Here is a 26,927-nt window from a genome sequence, read left to right as displayed (position 1 = left end):
GTGTGTGTGTGTGTGTGTGTGTGTGTGTGTGTGTGTGTGTGTGTGTGTGTGTGTGTGTGTGTGTGTGTGTGTGTGTGTGTGTGTGTGTGTGTGTGTGTGTGTGTGTGTGTGTGTGTGTGTGTGTGTGTGTGTGTGTGTGTGTGTGTGTGTGTGTGTGTGTGTGTGTGTGTGTGTGTGTGTGTGTGTGTGTGTGTGTAAAAGAAGTTTTGGAGAGACTATAAAAGAGCACATCAATCGTAGACACCAGTGAGTTTGCGTTTGGGTCACTTGGAAGCTACAAAGCATATTTTTGGACAGCGCTCATCCATCAGTCGTGTTGTGTTTGTCCCCACCTGTGTGTGTCATGGTGAGTCATCTGAAGTCGGTCCAGCCTCAGGCACCAAGAGGAGGCTCTAATTTAGTCACCGCTGCTGCTACTACTACACCAAACATTTGCTTTTACTTGTGATTGCTGTCAGTCTCTGAAATGAAGTTGGTGTTATGTTTGTCGTGCTGTCCGGTGGCAGCGCATATGCAACGCTGCACGTACAGTCGTACTGAGTTTGAATCCTGGCATTCGGAATTTACTGCATGTCCTCCCAATTTTACGCTGAGCTGTCCTGTCTAATAAAGCCTACGGACCAAAAAATACCAAGGGAGGAAGTGGAAAGGAACGTTTCAGGAAATATACTAATTGACTAACATGAATACACGTTTTCCTCTACATATTGGTGTTGGGACTGCCATGTCAATAGCACACTGATCATAAACTTTGCACCGCTTAAATTTACCCAACAAATATCATGGAAATATATGAATGTGTCTGAGACCTAAAAAGAGAAGTGGTTAAGAGAATGACAAATGCCAGCATAAAGTTTCATATAGTATATTATTTGCACATCCCTTTACCTCTGACCTCACTGTCATGTTTTTATAATGGTCCAAAGGGAGAAAATGTGAAGGATATTGATGAGATTTGTCGCTCCTTGGGGTCCGTCCTCAATGGGGCTGACTCATCAGTAAAAGGACAGAGTAGGTTACTTATGTTATGCTGACTTAGACTGAGGTCTTTTATGTTTTACCCCCTCTCCCTCACTGTTTTTACAACGGTTATGGCCCCCACTTCCTCCTGCCTGGTTTTTATATTGCTGATAGTTTACCTCCTGTGATACATTGTGCTCATAAATATTGTTTTGTTGTAAATGGAACCAGCAATGACATCATTAACAAGTTGCAATTATCTACAAGTGTCGTCGGAGTACAGTAAGTTGTTTGCCAATACTGCAAAATCAACACTTTCTACCACATCCAAAAGATTAGTGGAGACTCCATCACTCCAATACTAATTTGAATGATTGTCTGTCTGTGTTTTACATGTTTCTTCTTGAGCAGCTTTGTTAACAAATGAGAACATCACAGTGCTCACTGCTCATCGTATCATATTTGATAAAATAACCTCCCTCTTGCTTATTAGCTCCTTTTTGTCCTGTGTCCTTCAGGCATCGCTAGATCGAGCTCTCTCTCGTGTCCTGCACCAGTATTTCCCCTGCTCTAATTCCCTCTCCTAGTTGTGTTCCCAGTGCTGAAGTACCAAATGCCAGAACCCTGTTCTCAGTGGGCTCCCTTGATACAACACTTGTTTCCCTGTTCGCCTTGTGTCCATGCTAAGTGCAGTGACTCAGCGTTTACATTGCATTTTGTCCTCCAAGAATCACCTTCGGCCAGTACTGCAAATTCACTTCACAAAGCAGATACTTTCTTATTAGTCCTCAAAAGATAAGATTATACAATGCATTAGATAGATATCTTCATGTGAGAATGATATAAATATATATACACGGTATGTGTGTTTACTGTATCGGTCATTTGTTCAATTTATCTTTCAGACTACCTTATCAGATGATTTTAGCACATATCAGAATAGATTTGAACAAGTTTCAAGAAAAGCGAGGTCAGAGTTAAATTTGGGGTCAAAGTGACTTGGCTCAGGACAGTGGTGCCAGACACAAACACATTAAAGGTTGAAAAGGGTGTTCGTTAATGTCTCAGTGGAGATGACCACAGGCTGTAGTGTATTTAGGACACTGTTATTGTCTGATGTGCATGTGTGTCATGTAATCTTCGCACATGTCATATTAGTGTTCATTTGCTGCTCCGTGTTGACATGAGGTGTTTATTGAAATTCAAAGACTAGCAAGTTGCTTCGACCTTTGGAATTACATTGTTGCTGAATAATGTTCTTTATTATATATAGTGTATATACTGTACACAGTGTAACACAGTTTATACGGAGCCGACATGACAATGAAGTGAATCATTCGGATGTAGTTTTGATGAGCTAACATACCTTTTTGAGTTGGAATGTTAATTTAGAATTGTTTAACATCAAAATGTTTGAGAACAGAGGTTATGATAGCAGAATTGTTTCTACATTTGGTTATTTGGTCCATTTAGCAGGAAGCCTGAGGGCCAACAAAATTGGTCTGAAGGCTCATTATACAAACCAGGTAATGTCTGAAGCTATTATAGGTCAGAATTATATTAGTGTGTGTGGGACTGTCCTCTCTCTAACCTGGTTAAGATGTCGTAGCCAAGGGCACTTGCCCCCACAGTGACCCCAGTTGTCCTTTTTGCCGAGCTTTGCTCTTTGTAGAAGTTTGTGCTAATCTCATTCACTTCTCATGTGTATTTGTTTGTGCTTGAAGTGGAATGCCACCTACCAACCCTTATTAAGCATCACCTCTGCTGCAGTCCACAAAATGGAGCCTTAATCACACCTTGTCATTAGATCATTGATTAGATAATAAAGTGTCCCAAACACACTCTCTACAGGCCGTTTGGTCACACACCACTGAGCTGTATTACTAAACTGTACCATAGTCGAGGCACATTCATTGATTTTTTTTTTTGTCACTGTATTCTCCTCTCTCCCAGCTCTATGTTCACTTGCGCATGTCGCCAATGAAAACAGTTTAAAATGTGCCTTATATGGCCCATGCAATGCATCCAGTTGAAAGGTATAAGGAAGGTAAGGGAAAGGTATATAACACGGCCTCTTTCATGTTGTAAAAATGTCACATAAATATATTACAGAAAATAGCTGAAACTGGTTTGGGAAACTTACTTAAAGGCGCAATGGACGATTTTTCGGCAATTTGAGAACTCTGCGGAAGTGTGCATGCCACTCCCCCGTGCGGACTGATGCAACACACACGTGCGTTTGTTTATTAGCGCGACGGATCGCATCGCATCTCTCGTCTCCCGTAGATTTACGTCTTCTTCTGAGACAGCTCAAACTGTCTTTTTCCGTCTTCATTTTGTCCCGTACACTGAGGGAACTATATTATGATAGATCAATGCGCTTAGACACTCGGAAACGTGCTGCTCGTGGGGATGAGTCGCACGCGGCTGCAGGTGAGCGGTAGGTGCGTTTTATGATTGATACGTGGCAGGACTAATCGGCAGTCCACGTCACGAGGAAATAAGACTCAGATTTGGGCAAAAAAAAACGTCCATTCAACCTTTTAAGCAGCATATGGAATTAATTAGCTGCAAAACTGAATATTTTATTCACTTTTGGCATTTTGTCCCAAAGCACAAAGTGAAAACAAAGGTTCTCATGTCCTTATGAGCCCTCATTAAGCCAGGACTAGGCATATGGTGTGCACAGTTCACTTAATTATAAGTTAAATCTTTCTGCTGAAATGTGCTGGTTATATGCCATGGCCTGCAGCTAATACATGATGTGCCTTATTTATGTGTGTGTCCTGGTTTTGTGTTCGTGCATCTGTAAAAAGGATTTGTTTGGGGGAAAACTGAGTAGTTATTTGAATAATTAATACGTTTTTTGTAATTATGTTTACTTGCGCTAAATTCTGGGGCATTCTTTTCATTAGAGAGCCTTGATTCATAATTAGCTTGTATCAACTCCTTCACGCCGTCAAGTCTTTTGACAGTCCAATCACGGCCATTTAAATTCCTTCTGTAACATCCTTGCATCATTCAGAACAACATGTATGACATTTTTAGTGTGTACTCTTGGCTGCCCAGACTGCTCTGCTTGAGAAAAGTACAATACGCTAGTTTACGTGACCCTTTGTATCTTTGAAGGGGCAAGTCATGTGATTGAAACACATGAAAAGCCCTATTTCACACCACTTTGGCGGGAGCGGTTAGCCTTCTCGAGTTTGTTTGTTCTCCCTGTGTCTGCATAGGTTTTCTCCAGGGCGATCTGGTTTCCCCTACCACTAAAAACATTTACAATAGGCTCCTCCCCTCTCGGGCCAGGACTCTGAAACTTTGAAAAAGTTATATTAAACCTTAGTGATTAAATAAAGGTGTTGAAATAAATAAAAGTATTAATTTACTGCAAAAAAAAGTGTAACCTATTAAACTATGTATACTGGGATTTTTAACTACAGGTCAATAGCAGGTAAAATGTTGTGCTTGGGTCTAAATCACAGCTGACCTCATCAAATCATGAAATGACTGGAGTGTAAATTCCAGGCTGTAGTTGGAATGGCTCATCACTCTAGTCCCAGTTGTAGCTCTAAAACTGACTCGGGCTGTGTCTTCATGCTTTTCAATGGCTCTGCTTCTTTCCTCTGGGCTGGGAAATGATTGATATGTCCGTGCCACTGTTGTGTTGCTCAGTGGTCTGTTGGTCAGTGCCAGTGAATCAGAGGGACCCCTGCTTTTAGGAGATCCCTGGCCTCTGGGAAGAACTTTGACCTGAATATGCTTGAGGGACCAGCTCTGAATGACTGACAGGGTCCAAATGGGGTCGTGGCGGGGGCTCTGAAGCAAGCTTTGGGTTTGATACACTCAATTATATTGTTCTTGAATTACGTCAATTTCAGTTTAACGTGTCCAGTCATGTTTCTTCTTCTCATTTGCGCTGCAGGTTCATCTGTGGATCCAGACCAGGGGCTAATTGACAGTAACCAGCCACTGACGGACAAAGGTCAAAACATAGTAAAATCACTTGAAGTATTATTTTTACCATGGAACGTAGACTGTTATACTGACGTATTAAGATACTATGTTTGCCACACTGGGCCCTCCATCACATGTTGCTGTGCTTTTGTTGCGTATAGTATTAAATTGATTGTGAAGTGTTGAATTTGTTTACATTTATTGAATAATGAAGTGTTTTCCTAGTTCATTCTTTGTCCATCTCACGCAAACTTGCAGACTGACACACGGCAAAGCAACAAACAAAGAAGTTTGAACGCGCCGCATTAGTAGCACTTAAAGTCAAAGGATTAAGTATAATCCACGTCTTTTTAATATCAGAACAAATTCCTCTTGCGGCTACAGACTGGGATGTTGGGAGGTTTTTAGTTGTTACAAAGGAGATGATTGAGCTGCTTTGTGCTGTGACTGAAGTTGAGTACAAATTCATCTTTAAATGGATTTAGGAGATTATTTATTAATCCTAAAGCTAAGATTCAAACGCTTATGCAAAAGTCAATCATGGATCCGGTTTACTGGTGAAAATGTTTTTTTTTTTTTTAATTCTTATTGTATTTTACTGTTTCTTTAATGTAGTTGATAGCAGATCATTTCCATTCAGAAGAAAAGCCTACACTCGCACACAGCTGATGTTGTGTTTCAGCCCTTCTCAATCATAGCATATGGTGTGTTGTAGAGATGGAACGAGACACAAGGCTTTGAAATAATTTATAAAACATAAATGGTGCATTTCAGTTAACTCTGGTAATTTGCAGAAAAAAACAATCAAATTACCAACGTGTGATTGCATAACCTTTGTGACTGGATTACTCCTGACTTAAATGAAGTCACGCCTGTCTCGCCTTGACTCATACAGAGCTACTACTGTACAGTGCAGCTCTGTATTGCCTTAGGAGGCCGAACCATCATGTGCATTGGTTTAACGAGAATGAGCTGAGGTAATGTGCACTAATCAGGTGTTGACTGGGCTCATGACCAAACCTCAAGTCACGTCTAATGAGCCCGCAGAGGATAAAGTTACACTTTCACCTTTGTTATGTGATGCCAGTTTAACTTCTTTTTTTTTTTTTTTTTTTTTTTTGAAATTTGCATAAATTGAAGACACTTAGACTGCAACTAGAATGCTTAATTCAACTTGTGTATGTAAGTAAGTTTCTGGTCAGATCTGTGGAGCAGAATGTTTTTCAGGAATTTTTAGAAATGAAAATATAGCACATGGGTCTGGGAGATCTGGTGATTAAAAATGTACCGGTATTCATGATCTCATCTTAGACTATATTATTTTTTGGTGATATTGTCATATTGGGATTCTCCAAAAAGTTTCAATAGGTCTTCTTTAACTCAATACTTGATACTTGTATTTTCTTAATCAGACCATTGTTTGTTTGTTTATTTTCATATCTTTAGATGTTTCAAATCAAGTGGGCTTTTTTGTAAAATAAAAGTGATGGGATTGGAAACGCTTTGTATGTAACCCCAGCAGTGATGGTATACAGTAGTTGCAAAACTTGGTACATGAATGGACAGGACAGCAGCACACTTTCACTCCAGTGTTTTTGCCACACACAGAATGTAAAGATTGGCAGCTCCATTGAGCTGTGTCATGTGAGCTTTCAGCTGCATTTGCTGAGCCAGTCCCCAGAGGACACCACAGAACAGCACCTTCAAAAGGCTGGGTGTCATCAGCATCTATTCCCCCACAGTGAGGAATCAGCAGAGTGTTCTGTCATCTGAGAAAGCACAGGGCAGTGAATGCACCGTCACGCTGGCCCTATCATTACAGCTCTGCACAGCGTCAGAGGGCTTTACAGTGTGGATGAACAGAAAGGGATTTGATTGTGTTTCATCATTAATCGTATATTTTATTTCAGAAGAATATCTACAATTTACAAATAAGTGAGTTATGTACTCTAAGCAGAGACGAGGTAGGACATGGTCAGTCATGTGGTGCTGTTTTGTAACTGGCTTTAATGGATGTTTAGTCTAAAGATGTGTTTTTTCCATTCAATATAAACCGTACTTGGCCATGTATGGATTTTGATTCATTTGTTTGTCTGAAGAGTTGCATTGTTAGTTGCTGTGGTGTTTGACGATGCAGTGGGTTCTCAGCAGTGATTGAAGAAGTTGGTAAAGCAGTATGTATTCATTGGTTTCAGTCACATTATTTATCTGTTCTCTGTGCCATTTTGAGACCTTTTTATTATTTTATTTACTCATCTTTTAGCCAACCAGTATAGTCTATATGAGATGTTTGAATTATAGCATGACAACAATCTTCTTTTCATTAACCTAAAATCCATGGATTTGTAAGTCGGTGTAATCCCTCATTCGTCCAGGCGTGTTCCATTGTAGAAAAATGGATTTGTAAATATATTTGTTTTTAAGGTGACATACAGTATTATCATTGTAGGTTTGAGAACAGATATTTCAAAACTTATTCAAAGTGTGATTGTGACGCTCCTATAAATCACTCACGCAGGGAAACTGTTCATTACAGCTCTGAGTCATACAGAAACTGAACTCACATCCCCTTTTAAACCAACTGTTCGTTTCACCTTATAGTTTTGCTAAACTATTGTACTTGCACCTAATATATCATCAGTTCTTAATTTACTCAATTTTGAAAAGTTGTAATCTGTTTTGTCAAGTGAATGTTTATTCACTTAATGTTTACATTTCAAATGAAAATATAGAGTGATTTAAAATGTGGATGACCTAATTCTACCTGTTGGACATGTTGGGACTGGTCATTGTTTAAAGAGGAAGGGGAATGACCTGAAACAGAAAAGGGGCCGGACCGCCATGGGCTACAGCCGAGTGGAGGGTGTGGTTTGGAAATGGAGTTGTGTGAACATCAAAGATGACTCAAGTGAGGTCTTCTCTTAGACCTCGCATTAGAGACTCTTTATCATCTGCTCTTCCTGTTTGGCTCAGGACTGTCATTTGAAAATGGTGCTAAAGTGATGATACATAAATTAAATATCTACCTAATAATAACACAACCAGATGGTTAGCTGTTCAATACCCTCTCCTCTTCATTGGTAAAGGATACTTTGACATTGAGTTCGGTACCAGCATGTTATATTCCTGTTTTGTGAGTCTCCAAACATAGATGTTAAGTGATAAAAGATGGGCTATACAAATATTTTACATTTATTTTTCAGATCAAGGTGAAAAACAGGATTCCACCTCAGTGCGGAATGAAAATGCACTGCCATCTTCAAGTGACAGGACCACTGAAAGGGGTGAGAGTCTTTCTGTAAATGTTTGTTTTACATATTGCTAAAGCTTTGAGGTGGGAGGTATATCTGAAAAAAAGGATATATGCAAACTTGTAATATTGATTATATCCTCTATATAAGAGACAGAAACGTCTAATGCAAGTTTCCAAACAAGGGTATATGACAGGGTTGGGCAAGCTACGGCCCGCGGGCCACATACGGCCCGTTTGTCTTTATAACCCGGCCCGCCAAACATGCCAAGTCATATTTAAAAGAGATTTTTTTTTTTTGCCCTTAGGCATCTGTCTGCACCTGTATCCTTAATAAAGATAATGTGAAATGAATTAAATAATAGATTCAATAGCCTATATTTGACAGAAAAGTTGTATATACATTTTTTTCTCACACCAATGATCGTGGGCCGGCCCTCCACTACTTGCCTGGATTCGAATATGGCCCTCGGAGGAAAATAATTGCCCACCCCTGGTATATGACAATGTTTGCCATTTTGTGGGTAATTTAAAGATCTGTTCATGTTTGTTGGACTTGAACCTCAACTCAGACATTTACAGGCCCATTTTAGCACATTTTCCAGATACAGAGCTAAAACATTATCTGAATGACGTTAGCAAGATGATGCAAAAAATTATTGCGGTATTAATTTTAGTCATTGTCGCCCACCCCTACTAAAGATGTTATTTCATGTTTACTTCATGTGCTCTTTGAGCTGATATTACATGTTTTGTGTATTTGGAGGTGATATTCCTATATGGACTTATTTACAGTGCAATGTTGTATTTTGCCAAAAAATATCCATTTATAACAACTGTATGGACACAATCTTTCTATCATATTTTGATCTGACAGCAGACTTAATGGTGAATTTCCCATTCTCTCAGCTTTCATCTGCCCCGTGCAGGTCTAGACTCTTCTCTTCCATACGTCCTGATGCTGTCTGGTGAATGGTGGTTGTTGATACACAAGAAGGGGCACTAAATCAATTTAACAGGTTCAACAGAGGGGCGAGTGCTGAACAAAGCCCAGACAAGAGCGAGCCTGTCTAATGCACTCATTAAATCATATTTGGGATATAAAGGGCCAATAACCTGTGGTTATATTAAAGATGACTGCTGAAGGGAGTGTTTAAATGATACTGGACACCAGGACTTTAGGGCTACAGTAAATACATGCTAGAGTAATATTTGTACCTTTTCACAGTCTAAAATAGAAATAAATGTGCCTGGAAGGACATCTGGTGTATATTATCTGTTTTAAGAGGATAATGTGATACTACAGTATACTATCATGAATCATAGTTGATTATGCTACCAGAATGTTTTAGGTCCAGATGAGAGATCATCTGTAAAAGGTGATGCCTGCTCCTCTGTGTTGTCACACACAACAAGCATCACATGTGTGTGTGATTGAGTGTGCTGCACTGTCCCTGAATGAAAGGGGCTTTGTGTGCACAGCCTGCCACAGCAGGCAGACTCGGGCCCTGAGTAAATATGGTGAGCCTCTGATAACATTCATCCGCGTACAGCATGGACACACACCTCTGGATGTACACTCCTGGAGTGGGACGATAGCACAATAACACTGTATCGCCACAAGGTTATTCTCAGGCCTGTGCTGGATCCCACCACAATGGAAACATTATATTTAAGGTCGTTTTTTATTGCATTGTTCTAGAAGGAAAGATATTTTATTTAGTGAGGGTATTAAACAAATTATTCTGGTGTTTATAAAGTATTGAGGAATTATCTTCATGTGTGATTTGAACCCTAGACACTCGAGGTAAAGGTGTTCTGAGTCGGGTTCTTCATCTGGCCCAGCGCTTCCTTCTGGATCCCATTAATCGACAAAGAGAAGACAAGATGAGCAGTGCACAGAGCAGGAGCCAGCTGCTGAGTCCTGTATCAGGGCGGGGCATCAGGAGCAAAACCTCAGCATCACTGACACTAACTCAGGTTAGCCACAACCAGCATGTTTTATTTAGCATTCATATTGATTGGGGGATTATTGTCTATTTTCTGTCTTCTTAAAGTATTATATATAGAAATTAAACAAGGCGAGTATTTTAATAGCCAAATCTATTAAGTATATTTGACCTGTTTAACGCATGATCTTGGTGCCAAAATGAAATTGCTGCTCTTAGAAATGCTACACATTTATAAAGTGTATTTCATTACTTCCATAATCAAATGTGTCTAATTACGTGTACTAGGTATAAGTGAAATCCATTGGTCAAAAACATCTTATTAACTTGGTAAGTGGACAAAAAACCTTGTTGTTTAGCTTTAGATCTAGTAAATAATTCTAAAATGAAGATTAATCATCAACAACTTTCTTATTAACATGGTTCTTTCTTACGTTTCTTTTCTATTGCCTGCTTTCCTTCAGCCTTGTCTTTGTCTCTGCTTTTTTATTCTGTATTTACAGGTGTTTTTAGTTTTCTTTATTGTCAGTGCTACTATTCATTCCAAGTTTTCTATTTCAGATCAGGGCGAGGAGACGTTGTCAACATCGAGGTGGAACTTTGCAGCTTGTAACAGAGGGAAAAGGCTCTGATGCTACACCGTCCAGTACTGACGATGCCAAAACAAGTTCCAGGTACAGTAAATACAAATCAAATCAAAACCGTGATGTAGCTCGCCCTGTTCTGCATGTGTGAAAGAAAAGTGATGGCTGCCTTCTGGTTTACTGAATGCGATTACAAGCAGGAACACATGTGAACGATGTCATACATGTTTCAGTTGCATTAACAGCAGCTGGTCTCCTCAGAATGTCTCAATGGAGCCCTAATCCTGTCATTGTGATGTTGTTTGTTCTTCTGTCAGACCCTGTTCGGAGCAGGAGGCTGGCACTCTTGTGTTAGTATTGTGTGCTTATGACCAGCTTCATGAGAATGAATGGACGCACGTGTGCTCAAGCATGTTTGGAGCATACTTGTCATTCCTCGCAGCTTTAGACTCTTTGAGAAGTGGTTTAGGTCAATGGGGGTCTCGAGGGGTCACTGCAGAGATTATTGTAATTGACTGGCAAATGAGTGCGAAGAAAGGAACTGGACAGTGGTCGCTGCCAGGCGTTGAACACAAACGTCAAAGTCAACGCATAGTGACAACTGACGAGATTATCACCCAGCAGGACTCAAAAAAGCATATAATTGTTACGATTGTTGTTTTCTGTGTGAGAATTTGTAGGAAAATTGCCTAATTAATGGAAACATATTGTAATTCAAACATTCTTAGTATTTATAATCAATAGTATATCATTAATTCATTAATTTTCTGCTGCTTGGTCCCATTGCGGGAGACTGGAGCTTATCCCAGAGACTTTGGGCCTTAGGCGGGGTATACCCTAGGCGGGGTACACCCTGGACAGGGGCCAGCTCATCGCAGGGTTAACAATCACATTTGTTTGGGTCCCAAATGAGTTTCATAAAATTAAAACTTTGTCTGAACTGCTGATAAATTTAAGACATATGGTCTGAAAATGATGGTAAAATCAGACTACACATATTTCTTTTGTTTAGTTTAAACATTTTGAAATGGCATTATTCAAAGTCCTGAGGCAGGTTAAAATCTTCTAAATAATGCCACTATAATAATAATAATAATAAAAAACACTCCACAGTAAATTTTGATTATACATCTTGCCATTTTAGACAGACTGTGTTTCATAATCATCCCCTGCAGTGAAACAAGAACACCATCTGAGCTCTGGCACAGGAAACATCCAACTAAAAACCAACGCTCGGCTCTTGTTTAAAGGGGTCAAAGTTCACAGCTAGGTGCCCTCATGTGGACTTAAGGGTCACACTTTTTGAATATCACAGTCTTCTGGCACTATCCCATCAGCCTGTGGCATGTCTCCTGTACTGCATTGTCTGCGCGTTTGTCTGACTCACTTCTGTCTCCAAGGAGTTTACCCCAAATGTTTGTCAGACAAAACATACACTGAGCAATAGAATGGGATCTTTGAATTCTCAACATGATCAGAGATGATAGAACGACATCGTGAGATATTAGTAACATGTTTCTATCACTGTTTGTGCAGTATTTATATATTTCAGTAGGGCTGTCACTAACAATTTTTTTTATTAGTCAACTAGAATAGTGAATTTTTTGATTAGTCAATTTGTCAGCTATTACTCGTATTTTCTATCTTCTATTGTGTTATATATTCTTTACATTAACAACCAAATAGAGGGTTGAATTATGGTGACTGAGAGCTTCTAGATAGAATATTTTTGTATGTGTTTTAGACTTTGTATCATCAGATACTGATTGCAATTATTTGCCATATATTACAAAATATGACAAACCTTTTTTTCAGGCTTTAGAGAATGTGAACATGAACCATGAAAATGGCACAATGTGTATATACTGTAAAGTAAAATTGCCATATGGTATAATCTTTGTCTAACATTAGTTTGTCTTAATTTGTCAAACTGTTGTCCTTTTTACATTTATTATTAAATGTAAAATGTACTTTTAGGAGCTTTTAACCATGTTATAACAATGTTCCTGCATCATTAACTTAAACGTGTATGAATCACTCGAAATACAACTTTGAGTATTATATTCGAGGTCGATTGCTCATGAATGTTTAGGTTCAGAAATGTCCCATGACAATTTTTCAGCAATAAAAACACGTATGAAAATCACTGAAGAGACTTCTCAACTCTACAGAACATGTTTGTTTTTTTTACAAAATGTGAAACAATGATTTTTTTTTTTGTATGTTCAATGCTAAATTCCCCTCAAAAATGCACTTTAATACTTCTTTAACACGGTGATAAGCTCATACCTTATTGGAGATTGAATCCAAAAGAAAAATGTCTAGAAGTTCCGTAAAAGTGTGTTTTGGTTATCGTTAGCCTATGACTTTCTAATTGATTTTTATTTTTAATTCAGATCAAATGAATTCTTCAAGCGCTCTCATACTGGACCTTGTGGAAAAGGAAGCCATCGCCGCAGCAACCACAGCCTGATCCAGCCTTTCAAGGCCCGATCTCTGCGTCTGTTAAGAAGCAACAAGGACTCTCTGAAAAACGCCTCGACCAACTCCTCAGTGCTCCCCCCAACGCTCCGGTCATCCACTCTACGTCCTGCATCCACCCAGGCGCAGACCCAGGCGCAGACCCAGGCGCAGACCCAGGCGCAGACCCAGGCGCAGACCCAGGCGCAGACCCAGGCGCAGACCCAGGCGCAGACCCAGGCGCAGACCCAGGCGCAGACCCTGGCCACCCACAAGAGGCTCTTTCTCAAGTAAGACTCACTCCCACTACTTGAGTATGTACAGTAACATGCATTCTTAAGAATCTCACAGAACTTGCAGCATTCAACACTTTTTTATGTGGGTTAAAAAATGTCTTTGAACAATAAAGTTAAATCCATCAACCTTTGTCATCAAAATAGGGGAAAGAAGAAATCGCTACACACGTAGACTTCTCGACAGGGCTGGGCTTCCCTCAATCATTCATGATTTTTGAATATTTTATTTTGCTTTATTAAAAACTAATAAAATTACTTTTAAGCACAATTTAAACGAGTATAAGGGCCAACCCTTAGTTTATTATTTTTTATTTATTTATTTGTCTATGGGAGTTTTTATTTATTTATAGGAGATCTTCTACTGAAAGTGTTTTTCAGACTTCCTATAAGTGATCTGTTCTTCTGTATCTACCTCTGTATCTACCTGCGTTGCACCAATGAAATTTCCCCATGTGGGACAATAAAGGAATATCTTATCTTATCTTAACCCAAAAAAAATAAAATTGCGAGGCACTACGAGAATAAAATCATAACATTTCAACATTAAAGTCATAATTTTATGAGATTAAAGTCCTTGCTCCACAGAGAACTAAAAGCATCCTCTAACTGTGCACTGTTTGTGTATTGGACTAACCTATAGCCATTTGGAGACAGTTCATGGGTTTAGCCTCTGATCCCAAATTCTGCAGAACCCGTCCTCAACGCCCCCAGGCCCGAAGCACTGGGCCCGCGGTACAGGGTTTGGAGCACTGGCCACAGGGTCTGGAGCACTGGCCCCGGGCCCGCGGTACAGGGTTTGGAGCACTGGCCCCGGGCCCGCGGTACAGGGTTTGGAGCACTGGCCCCGGGCCCGCGGTACCGGGTCTGGAGCACTGGCCCCGGGCCCGCGGTACCGGGTCTGGAGCACTGGCCCCGGGCCCGCGGTACCGGGTCTGGAGCACTGGCCCCGGACCCGCGGTACAGGGTTTGGGGCACTGGCTGAGCAGTGTGCACGGCTCCACAAGCCCATAGTGCTGTGTTGGAAAACCTATGCACACAAAAAACAGTGACTTTGTAGTTTAGAATGATGAAGAGGCAGAAATTGAGGGAGCAGATTATTGGTGCCTGAGTGTCCTGTCCAGTGTCCAAGACCTGAGCAGGCCCTTAACCAAGGGCGACATTTTTGTTTGTGATGTTTAAAAGGCCCACATTATAAAGATCGACATGTATTTTGGGCTTTTGTGTTAACTTTTAACTCATCCAAGTCGAGCGCCAGGCATCCTGGCCGTGGTGCTGAAAGTGAAATCATTTGGAAAGATTTGACATCAGTCCCTGAATCTTTATGTTGACTGTATTCTCATAACATTACTGTATTATTCTCCTTTAAAAAATGTTTACTTAACGGTCACAATGTTATTCTCGTAAATATAGGACTTTTTTCTGGCTTCGACTTTAATCCCATAAAATTATTACTTTAATGTTGAAATGTTATGACTTTATTCTCATTGTTCTCGCATCTTTTTTTCGGGTTGGCTCTTATTGTCCGTCGTAGTTTTAAATATTAAAAGTCTGCATTATTTATCACAATTATCTAACGTTGTCTTCTAAAGTCTGAACTCAGTAAAAGCATGTGGTTTAGAGCAGAGGATTAGCTGTGGACCTCACATGATTGATGATTTGAAATGGCTGAATCTTGATGTTGATTAAGATTTGATTGATTGAACAGCCCTACTTTACGATACAAGAGTTTTATAACCAGTTGGGGACCTCCCTCACTAATCTGTGCATGACCCTCCTAATGGCTTTATGGGATGAGGACAAAGCAGTTGTGGGTAAATGAGAAAAAAAGAGGCAGTGTTCTCTGGTGTTTTCATGACGCTTTATGAGTGGGACGTCCCAGAACTTAAATAACCTGCAGCGGCGGCTTCCTGTTTAAGTGACACACCTTTGGAAAAAGAAAAAGAAAAACACTCCTCCCTGGAATTTCATGAAAGGAAGTCACACCTGAGAGACATCATTACTTTGTCACTTTCCTGACAATGATGACTTATAGAGAATTATGGAGATGAGGATGGAAGAGAAAATAAATCTCTTACATTTATAAAGCCCATTTGAGTGTTACTGTAATACAAAGACACGAAGGTGGGAACTATATTCTCTCAAAAGCAAAATTACTTATAAAACAGTAATACTTTTCATTCTTGTTATATAAATATTAGAAATTAGATGATATTTTGGTCAAGATCCAAATTGGCTAACCCTTTTTACAAAAACATAAGCTTGGCATCAGGAAATTGTATTTCTGCAACTCTGAAAACTGGTTGATCCTGTTATCTGGAGCTGTGTCAGGCACACACATTGATTCTTGGGTATTGATTTGTTTATATGACATAAAATTCAGAAGACACGCCAGGTTGAGTGCATAGACTTGTCCATCAAAGACTGTGCCTTGGGATTCCTTACCAAGAATAATAAGGCTTTAAGGGATTAGTGCTATATATTCATGTTTGTGCAGTAATACAGAGGACACTTTCACTAAAGCCCAGATCCCCCTTTTTAATTCATTTATCCTAATTCATATTTAATCATATTTATGATTGGGTTATTAAGGGATGTTGACTGCCCTGACTTGCAAATGCACATTATAGCCAATTTAAATAATACATCAACAGGAGGGCTGTATCTATGTATCTGAAGAAACTTTTTTGCCCTTTGTGTTAACAATTTCTGATGCCCGGCAGTAAAGTGGCATATAAGTGTGTTTTATAGTTGAGATGGTTGGTACAATGAAGCTCCACAGTCTAGGCCACTTCAAAGTCTTCAAAGGTTCAGGAATTTTACATTCCTTCTTCATTTTTGCCATAGGCATTTAGAAAAATGTAAAGGCTGAGGTTAAGCAGCTATGGGGTAACTAATGTCTATGACACAAAAACATACATTTTGCCAAAATATGTAACTTGATTTTAAATAGGTCTTGTACTCTATTACTTACCACATTACATTGCTGATTATCCCTGATCAAGCTCAAACATTAACAACAACTAAAAACTAACAACTACTAACTGTCCCTTTTACCTGAGCTCTTCATTACATAATGAAAAGAGTCAATGCAGGAAACTCACCAGGTTCATGGTCATAGTTCATTGTACTTTTGTATTTGCTGTCATTTGTTTTGGGATTTTCAAGCACTATATATACTTCAAATATCAGGTCAACCGCCATGTCTCAGTGTCCTGTCCTGACAACAGACATACTGTACCCGTATCCATGACATCAGACATATCCATAGTGAATTTGGCCATTATAGGAACGGCACAAGATTGTGCACACATGTGGAAAATTTACTTCTTTTTTTATTTTTTATGAAAATGTATTTATTTTCCCCCCAAATGTTTACATTTGCCTTGGATTTAAAAAAAATAATAAACATCCACACTATGTATTTATTTTAAATCATGGTAAATCTCCTCTTGTCTCATTCCTGTGAACTTAATCTTGTGTGTCGTCTCGTCTTGTATGAAATGTGCCCCGTCCCACCCCTGCACTGTTAGCAGAGCTGTTTTCAGGTCAGTCAGGCAGAGCGGAGCACTCACATGTAGCGAGTCCAGGCCACACCCCTCCTTTGTGTGGTGCAGGTGCAGGGTGTTATGTAACAGGAGTGAAGATACAGGATGGATGAATGATCAAACATGCACCAGACCTGTCTCCTATTTAAATCCACAAAGCGGCTCACAGTGGAACTTCTGTGTGGAGAGCAGTGACGCCTTCATCCCCCTGACGACCACAAACAAACCAAACCTTTGGCCTTGGCACACACCCACTGCTCTTGGACACGTTTTTACAGTGGGAAAGACGCAAATACAATTCATTATAACATATACTGTAGTTACATAGTTTGTCTTTGTAGATGGAGGTGAGCAGAGCAGAATTTAAAGTTAAGTTAAGGTTAATGTACACTTTATTATCCCCATAGGAAAATTTGTCCTCGGCATTTGACCCCTCCTTCAGTGCCGCTGGGAAAACCTGTCAGGAGCAGTGGGCGACAGCGCAGCACCCAGGGACCCATCTCAGGATCTTTAGCTAGACTTGATCAGGACCTTAGCAGTAGGACTTTACCTGGTTGTAGGTTAATGGGGGGGAATCAAGGTGCCTGGAGGAAACCCACCCAGACACGGGGAGGCCCAGCGGTCGAACCCTCTTGTTGTGAGGCAAGAGTGCTACACACACCTTGCCCCCATAGTCAATAAGTGGTTCTAAACTTGTAACAAATGTCCTTGTTGACCAGAAACTGTTGGCATATTTTTTGAACAAAATGTGTGTAAATGATTCTGTGTGTGTGTTGTTATTATTACATACATACAACTGTGTAGGTCTTACACTCTCTGATCTAGTCTTTTTTTGTTCCATTGGACCAGATCTTGGAAGTGTCACATGTGATGCATTTGAACAGCACCTGGTCCAGAGAATACAGTGACATGAAGCGGCATTTATGTTGTTTTAACCAATAACTAGCACCACACAATTGTTTTCCTAATTGCTGGTATTTTGACTCTTGATAGGATTTTGCTTATGTGGCAGTGAATCATTGACACTTAATCTGCTCAGACAGCCTGAGTTAGAACTACATGTGACTTGAACATTACACCTGTCATTTGAATCATTTATGGCATGGCTGCACTTTTCCCAGCGATGCTCAGCTGTTGTCCCTGGTGGTTTTAAGAAATTGCTGTAAACTGTTCCCGTGTGAATGCTAACAGTTAAGGGGTCACACACACAGGTCCTCTACAAACTGTGGTCTTTACTTGTCCTTCTCACTTGAGGATTTGGTGTGTAGGGGGCACACTAGTCACTGTTATGAGACAAAGTAGTTAGTGAAAATAATGTTTGTGGGTAAGGCTTTTTTGCACTCGTATTATTTTACGTTTATCAAAATACGCACTTCCATAAGTACTTCCTGTTAGGAAAACTTTGTTATGCTTGTTCAAAGGTCTAATTGAAGTTGGCACAAAAGAGGACATGGCCCACTTGCTTTTTAGAACAAGAGAGGAGATTGTCCTGCAGATGGGAGCAGTCTGTACTGGTCATGGAGGTTGTGCCCATTTATGAGGTGGCTTTCCAATTATTTCTTTTCATCATTCATTGAATTAATTAATTCATCTTTTCACTCATTGGTTTTACTTATTTTACAATGTATACATTTTCCATATATTTTTCTTGGGTGTTTAATACCATACGTAAAACATTCCTTTACATTTTGTTTGTTGTAATCCACAAAGTTAATCTCCCGGATCTTCATAGGGGAATCACACTGTTGCAAGCAACAAATGTGTGTTTTTATTTAAAAAATGACTGCATGACTTTTCTAAACCCTACGTCAGGCCTATTTAACATCATCCTGGAAAGATTCAGACAAACACAGAAAGGACCATTTAGCAAGCTTTAATACGTGGGTTATTTGGCGCTCAGACCCCGGTAGAAGACATTGCGATTGTGAGCGCTCCATAGTTTAATTGTATTGGATGTCTCCCCCCGGGGCCTGGAGACTGGTGGTGGTGGTAGATACAGTATGAGGAAAGGGTAGAGATGATGGGGACAAAGTAAGTGATTCAGAGGTGGAGAAGGGGAGGTGGTGGCTCGCAGTACGGTCTGAACTGCATAATGGGACCGGCTGTGTGCTGATTGGGAGCAGAGGAGGTGCGCCGTGCCACGGGGAGGAGTAACTCGGCGCTTTGATTGAGGCTGTAGCGCAGGGGTGCCCTTTTGTAGCAGTGGACGTAGATTGGGTCTAAAACAGTAGTTTATAATCTTGGTTCAGACTAATTATAATTTAGTCTTAATTGGTTCAGTACTGGATTGGCAATTTTGCCGAGCAATTGCCTTTTGTATTTGTTGTTGTTATATTCTCGTTATATTCTCATTATAGAAACAGATCTAGTGCTGGGGACCCTACACTGTCAAAGGGGCAACGTGTGCACATCTGGTCCAGCGATCACGACGCTCATAAAAATCTAGCCCTCAAGAAAACATAGTTGAATAGTCCTGTCTTTTTTAATTAAATCAAAGTAAATACAAAACTGTGGGCTGAGCTAGGGGGTAGGTGAAAACAAAAATGTTCTGAGCATTCAAATCTTATTCAAACATGCATGAATCAACGGAAATACAACTTTGAGTAACCTAATGATGAGGGAATATTGTCATTACATAGTTGAAAGCTCATAAATCTTGATTTTAAATATGTCTCTTTTAAAATGTGGTTTGGACAATAGCACCAGAGCTGGTACACTAAACAATTCCTGTAATACATACTTTGATTTAATAATACTGTTTGTTATAGTTAAGTCTCGGGCCCTTAATTGTAGTTTTCCCTCACTGCATACTCTCATCACGTAATTATAGTAGGACAATACATGTGTAAACAACACCCATGAGTGAGGGGTGGGTTTGGCCTTGAGGCAGCGAAACAGAATGACTGAATGACACTGGAGCCTACGCCTCAGTGTTTATCTACAGAGCAAACAAAAGCCATCAGGTATAAACGTGAAGGTGCTTTGGCCACACCTTACTGCTTCTATGACAGCTCAATGCAACGAGAGATGGAAATAAATTGCCCTGTGAGGTTATTTCTCCCCGTGGCCAGTGCTTTTGAAAATGTGTTTTGATTTGTGAGAAACGTTACGAGGCTCTCGACTGTAGAAGTGGAGCACCCGTAACGAGCAGGGTCAACAGCTAAAAGATAATAAGATGCAGTATTGTGATGATGAGATTAGCCAGGTTTAAAAAGTTCTGTTCAGAGTGCACATTGTAAACTCCGGGTGCATTAACATTTGAGAGAAGACTGACAAACTAACAACTAAACTAATACAAGAATCCCATGCATTTCAGAATGTTTTAGTAAAGGTCTTAACTAAATAATTACAGCTTTTCTAATTTGATAATTGTGACAACTAAAATTTTGATTTGATTGTGATGTATTGTGCAGCCGGGGTCAGGGTTATGGTCGCAACATAAAACATTGAATAATATAGTAAAATACAAACAATGACAAAATTAGGCTTGCATCAAAAATAATCAATCAAAATAAAAACAGACTTCCACTTAATAGATCATACAAATTGTACAGAATAGATGGTGGTGGTGTGTTACATGTAGAAACTCTTTGTCCACTGGCTACATGAAAAGTCTATTTGAGTCTATCATGGTACTACTGCAATCCCTAAAAATAATTTTAAATGTACATGTTATTAAAAAACGGACATTCCAGAGTGTTTGGCCTAGAACCCAAATCACAGAGGTGGCTACACAGTGGGTTATATTCATTCCTTATCTTGGAAATCCTGTGCGTATTATCAGATAAGTATCTTGTGTTTTTTTTTTTCCATGCATAGACACTGATAAGTAGTGTGTAGTACTGACTAAGGTCGTATAAACTACCTGCAGTTTATTAGAGAGCCGTGTGAGATTCCTAAAGCCTTTCTTATGTTCAGGTTGACTTCTTCAGTGAGTCCTGGCACTTCCTTTGGCCCGTATCTGATTGTATGCGATATGTGTCCCGGAGTGAACACCTGCAGGGCTGGATGGGGGTCTGTATGTAGTCCATTGTCTCACTAGTCTCTCACAGCTATGTCAACTCAATTCAGCTTCAATAAGAGAATAAGGCCAGGCGCGCCGGAACATTTAAACTTCACTAAACGGAGACTGAGAGCAAGATTGGGTGGCAGTTGATTGTTGTTGCTTTGGTGTTTTACGGCATTCACCACTGAAATTAACACTGCCGTAGAATAGGAAAAATAATCTGTAGTTTACTTACATAGATTTAAGAAAACTGTTTTACAAGTTTTTATACAAACAAGTTCACATATTTGGGAAATATAAATCAGAAAAAATTATAGAACCAGGTGTCTCCTTTTTGCAGAAGGGTTTTTGTTATCTTACTGAAAAAATGCATACAAATTCAAAATATAGTTGCTTCTTTGTGAAAGCTTGTATGTTGAAGCGCAAAATGACAAAAAAAAATATAATCACCCCAATTTTGATTTGCTCATCAATTGACTAAAAAAATATAATACAAATAAAAAACACAAAACAAAGTCTAAAGTGGGTACCATTACTCCATATGAAGTGCTATCTGGTGTCCGCTTTACTTGGCTGTAGAAACTGGGCCTGGTTGGAGTAAGTTGTGCATCTCTCTCATTTCCTCAAAGTATAATTGAATTTCAATAATGCATTTCCGCTTGAGTTCGGAGTAAATAGACCTTTTTTTTACTCTTATTATTAATATAAAACATCTGTTGCAGATCTTAAACAGTTTGAATCTGTGTTTAAATGTCCATTATGTTTGAATGTTTTAGACATTGTCTTGTAAATGTAAATGTAACCTTACCTGAGTCTGGTTATTTGGAGTTATTGGGTTGCTGCCTGCTCACCTGACTAAGGTTACTCAGCAATCTTAGTCTAAATACCTCCTCCGACCACAGCCATACCACCAGCAGACCAACATGACACCACCTCTTAACGTTTCAGTTGGATACTGTCGCTTTGACAACTGTGAAAAAAGCACTCACTGAAAGACTCTTTATCATCGAGCCGTAGCTTTGAACCAGTTTGTCATTGTCACAGTTTGAATCTTAAATATTGTGTATTTTATTGTTATTTCATCAGTGCAGTGGTGTCCTCCTGCTGTCGTCGTACTGTAGTCATGGACTATGGTTTCAAGTCTTGGCTTGTCAGCTCAGATCTCATTTGCATCTCCGGTTTGGGGCGGGTTTTTTGTACAGGAAAATGAATTGTAGATGACAACTGTCCGAAATTTTCCATTTATCATCACAGGCTTGAACAGACTCAAAAGCCACCACTCAATTTTGGAGTAATGTACGTGGGCCTAAAAACTCCCACCATGGACACCATCATTATCCGGTCAGCTGGAGAGAAAGCACATACAAAAAAATGATGACTCAAACAGCTCCGACTTTTTAGATCTGGACTATTATCATAACAGACATGGAATAATAGAACAAATAACTTCTGGACTCAACTTGAAAATCGACACATTTTAAAAATGATGGACAAGATTGGACAATTATTTTGGACTCTTATTTTTTTATGTGACTTCGTTATTTTCTAATTTTTATTCCTTTACTTTATTCCTTTTCCAATTACTTCAAATTGTTTTTGTTCTGTTAATTAAAAAAAAAAAAAAAAAAATTGGTACTCAAGTGGCCTAAGCAGCAGCACATGTACCAGGCTCTGTGCCGGCTTCAGCATCATGAGATTGATCTGACAATTAGCTGAATGTCCTCCCTGCTCTTCAACCCCATTTCACGCTACGCTGTCCTGTCCAATAAAGCCCACGGGCCAAAAGATTTCATTTAAAAAAACAAAACAAAATGTAAATAGTCAAAAACCTGTCATTCCTGTCTGTATGTGTATATTTTGGTGTGACAGTTTCCTCGTGTTTTTTTTTTTTTTTTAATTCTCCGATGTACTTCCTGATACAACTTACACCCAGTGACTCTGAGGTTAATTTTGACCTTTGGCATGACGACGGCAGGTGTAAAACTGTCCAGCTGCTCCTCTTTGTCTCCATCTGTTTATTCCCCAGTGACTGCGCAGGTCCAATTGAAGCCTGAATGCTGAAAAGTACTAGGACCACCTCACGAGATCTTGCAGCTTAGTGACACAACCGGTTAATAGTTCGATGAATGACTTGCATTTGCAGTAGTTCCTTATTGAAGGTTCTCCTTAAAGGCCAGACAGCGAGCACTGGGCAGTGAATAGGTGTTTACCAGCAGCTTGAGTCTGTCTCCAGCCACATGCAGCTAAAGCCACCGTGGCTAACCTGCTCAGGCTAATCATTACACACATAAGTACTGACACTGAGCCTGCTGCCACTGCTGAAACCCACACACAATCACACAATCACACAATACTTCACATATGGCACTACTTAGTCCAAAAAAGGGACAATTAGATGATAGTAGAAAAAGCTTCAGTTGTAGTCATCTGGACTCAGTTTGAAAAAATAGACGTTTCGACTCTCATCCAAGAGTCATTGTCAATAACAGAATTTAGGTCGAGAACTCCGATATTAATACTGTTCTGTGGTAAGACCCGCCCATTGGGAGGAGCCTTCCTGAAGTAGAAAGAGTTGTTTGTTTCAACAGAAACTCCCCCTTGTATCTACCGAGCTAGCCTATTCAGAATCTTAATGGGCTATTAGAATCCTCTTTGTCTTTGTGAGACCCTGGCTCAACCACCCTGAGTACCTGATTAGCATCTGAATGTCCTTTACCTTTCCAGGGGTTCAGAATCCCATTATAAATAACAGGAAGATTAAACCTAAGCCCTCCATTTCTGTTTAAAGAAGGTCTTTCTTTTTTAACAAAAATAGCTTCCTTGACTCCTCTTTCAAACCATCTTTTCTCCCTGCTTAAAACCTTCACCTCACCGTCTTCAAACGAGTGATTAGAGGCTTCAAGATGGAGATGCACGGCACTCTGAGGTCCTGAACTAGTATTTCTTCTGTGCTGATAAAGCCTCTTGTGTAGAGGCTGTTTCGTCTCACCTATGTAACGTTCTTTACAACTTTCTTCACTGCATTGGATCGAATAAACTACATTGCTCTGTTTTTGAGTCGGCAACTTGTCCTTAGGATGAACCAGTTTTTGTCTTAAAGTGTTTCCTGGTTTAAAATAAACAGGGACTTCGTGTTGTCTAAAAATTCTCTGCAGTTTTTCCGACAGGCCAGACACATAAGGGATAGAAACACCCTTCCTTCTCTGTTCAGTTTCCCTTTTGTCCTGCTTCTTGGTTCTCTTCACTCTGTTGAGAGCCCAAGCGGGGTAACCACAGGCTGAGAGGGCATTTCGGACATGTTTTTCCTCTTTCTTCTTGCCCTCTGAGCTGGTGGGCACACCTTGAGCTCTGTGTTGTAAGGTTCTGATCACACCCAGCTTGTGCTGTAGTGGGTGGTTGGAACCAAAGAGCAGATACTGGTCCGTGTGTGTAGGTTTCCTATATACTTCTATTTGGAGTTTCCCGTCCTCTCCTCTGATCGTGGAACGGGAGTTCCACGATCAAGGAAGTCAAGAGGAGTCAAGGAAGCTATTTTTGTTAAAAAAGAAAGACCTTCTTTAAACAGAAATGGAGGGCTTAGGTTTCATCTTCCTGTTATTTATAATGGGATTCTGAACCCCTGGAAAGGTAAAGGACATTCAAATGCTAATCAGGTACTCAGGGTGGTTGAGCCAGGGTCTCACAAAGACAAAGAGGATTCTAATAGCCCATTAAAATTCTGAATAGGCTAGCTCGGTAGATACAAGGGGGAGTTTCTGTTGAAACAAACAACTCTTTCTACTTCAGGAAGGCTCCTCCCAATGGGCGGGTCTTACCACAGAACAGTATTAATATCGGAGTTCTCGACCTAAATTCTGTTATTGACAATGACTCTTGGATGAGAGTCGAAACGTCTATTTTTTCAAACTGAGTCCAGATGACTACAACTGAAGCTTTTTCTACTATGGAACACGCCTGGACGAATGAGGGATTACACCGACACAATTAGATGATGACATTTCTGGGCAGAAGGTTGGTGCTGGTAACCTGTGACAACCTGCAAGCAAAACTAGAGTATTTAGACCAAAAAGCATGGTTACATTTGGGCAAGTTAATGTTATTTCATCGTACTTCCTCTAACAATATCTTGACTTATAACTCTGTAGATTCAAGCAAGAAGTGATTATATTCAGTTGTTCATTCCGAGAAGATTTTTTCATACATTTGCCGGTATATTTGAATAGAAATCTGTAAACTCATGAAACATTGCTTGGACAGTCCACGTGGATGTACCCTCAGCATATGTAATAATGGCTCCTCTCTGTTTCTTTGCAGTGAGCTGTCCTCCAAACACCAGACCAGTGTCCCCTTCATCAACGTCCGAGAGTCTGCGCTCATCTGAGTGAGCGAAAGGGAAAACACTCCAGCACTACATGTTTACACTCATTATTGAGCTTTTATGTCTGTACAATTGACACGGCACTGAAACATTTTTATACTGATTCACTTGTTTTATGTGACAGTTTGAAAGGCTACCACTAATAAATGTTTTTTAAGCATTTCTGTTTGACAGTGTTTCCTTTTAAAGAAGTTTAAAATCTTCAACTTTTAAGAAACTATCTTTTTGTGTTTGTTAGATCTTTGTTAGTTGAACTGAACACTGAAAAAGAAACTATGATCTTATAAAACATGAAATTGCTTGAACGTGACCTTTTTGCAAGCAACAGTTACAATTTTATCATGAATATGTTTATAGCGTAGCCAATAAATAAAAAGACCATCCCTTCTTCATTGTTCATCACTAGTTTCTCTGTTGATTTAATATCTGCTGTTTCAGTGACATCTGCACTTGATTTATTGCTCCAATAATATCTCTATGCCAACAGTTGAGAAAACTGGATTTTCAAAGTGCTGGATGCAAATGAGTGTTGGGTGGAACAGGGCGGCACTGGTTCTTGGCCGCATCCCAGAGACGGTATAACTGAAGCTTATGGGATCCAAAGTTGTAAAGCGATCGTAAATTATCTTTATTATTTGTACCTTTTCAGTATCGGCTAACCTGGTTGTTTTCCTCGTTTTATTTCCCAGTGGTTGGATTTGAGTGTGTGTAGAGCCAGAGTAGTGACCTATTAAAACGGAGGAATGTCCAGAATGGATGGACCCTTTGACCTTGTGATGTTGGAGCTGGTTCATGATCAAAGACGCTGAGGGCCTGGTCCCAGAGGCTCAGGTGGGCTGGGGTCGCATACCTGTGCTCAATTATCCAGAGAGCAATCCCAAAGCCTCACAGCAGTGAAGTCAAAGGAACAGGAAACATGGCATTTTGAAGAAAGCAAAACGGAACGTGGTCAAACACAAGGAGGCTTCTGCAGCTTACACAATTATTTTCAGTGAATTTTATTGTGCTTTAAAACGGTGTATTAAATCAAGCCATGTTGACAATCCCAGGTGCTTGATACTAAATTATTATTCTTGCTATATTCTTATATTTCTCATTATTGTTGAAATATAGACATCTACGTAGACAGTTCCATCTAGAAGGGTATCTGACATAAAGATAAATGAAGATGTTTCCGGTATTGGCAATCTGGTGAAAAAAGCTCAAATAAAAAGGTGAATATGAACCAAAGGTATAATTAATAGTGTTTAGAAAGATGCTGCATTAGCATTACCTTCTGATGGTCTTATAATTGTGCATTTAAGTCTTCTGAAAATAAACACTTATCATCTTGAAGTTTATTAGACATCAACTATGAGAAGGAGTTAAAGGTTACTATAAGTTTATGAATAGAGGACATTTTCATAGAGATGGGTTCTGAGGGGGAGCTGGATGAGAAGCAGAGGTTAATGATTGCCTGCTGTTTCCATGCAGCCGCGGCTAATCTACAATCACATTCTTTCTGTGCAGGGAAAGTGGAGGAGAGGCTTGGCACCTGATAGCTGT

General features: G+C 39.8%; 1 protein-coding gene across 1 annotated transcript in view; it reads left to right on the top strand.

Moving 5' to 3' along the window:
- Window positions 1-25,501, top strand: part of LOC140349524 (uncharacterized) — a 33,931-nt gene extending 8,430 nt beyond the window's left edge. The window contains exons 11-15 of the mRNA XM_072435891.1: window positions 8,118-8,198; window positions 9,963-10,144; window positions 10,675-10,787; window positions 13,094-13,447; window positions 25,319-25,501. Coding sequence (XP_072291992.1) covers window positions 8,118-8,198; window positions 9,963-10,144; window positions 10,675-10,787; window positions 13,094-13,447; window positions 25,319-25,385 — 797 coding nt within the window. The 3' untranslated portion in view covers window positions 25,386-25,501. The remainder of the gene's footprint in view (window positions 1-8,117; window positions 8,199-9,962; window positions 10,145-10,674; window positions 10,788-13,093; window positions 13,448-25,318) is intronic.
- Window positions 25,502-26,927: the final 1,426 nt, after the last annotated feature.

Source organism: Eucyclogobius newberryi, unplaced genomic scaffold (assembly GCF_026437365.1).
Source record: "Eucyclogobius newberryi isolate DKJ021-1_F unplaced genomic scaffold, fEucNew1.0.hap1 SCAF_7, whole genome shotgun sequence".
In the NCBI taxonomy this organism is placed as follows: domain Eukaryota; kingdom Metazoa; phylum Chordata; class Actinopteri; order Gobiiformes; family Gobiidae; genus Eucyclogobius; species Eucyclogobius newberryi.
Note: the sequence above shows the minus strand (reverse complement) of the source record. Positions and strands in the feature narration are given on the sequence as shown.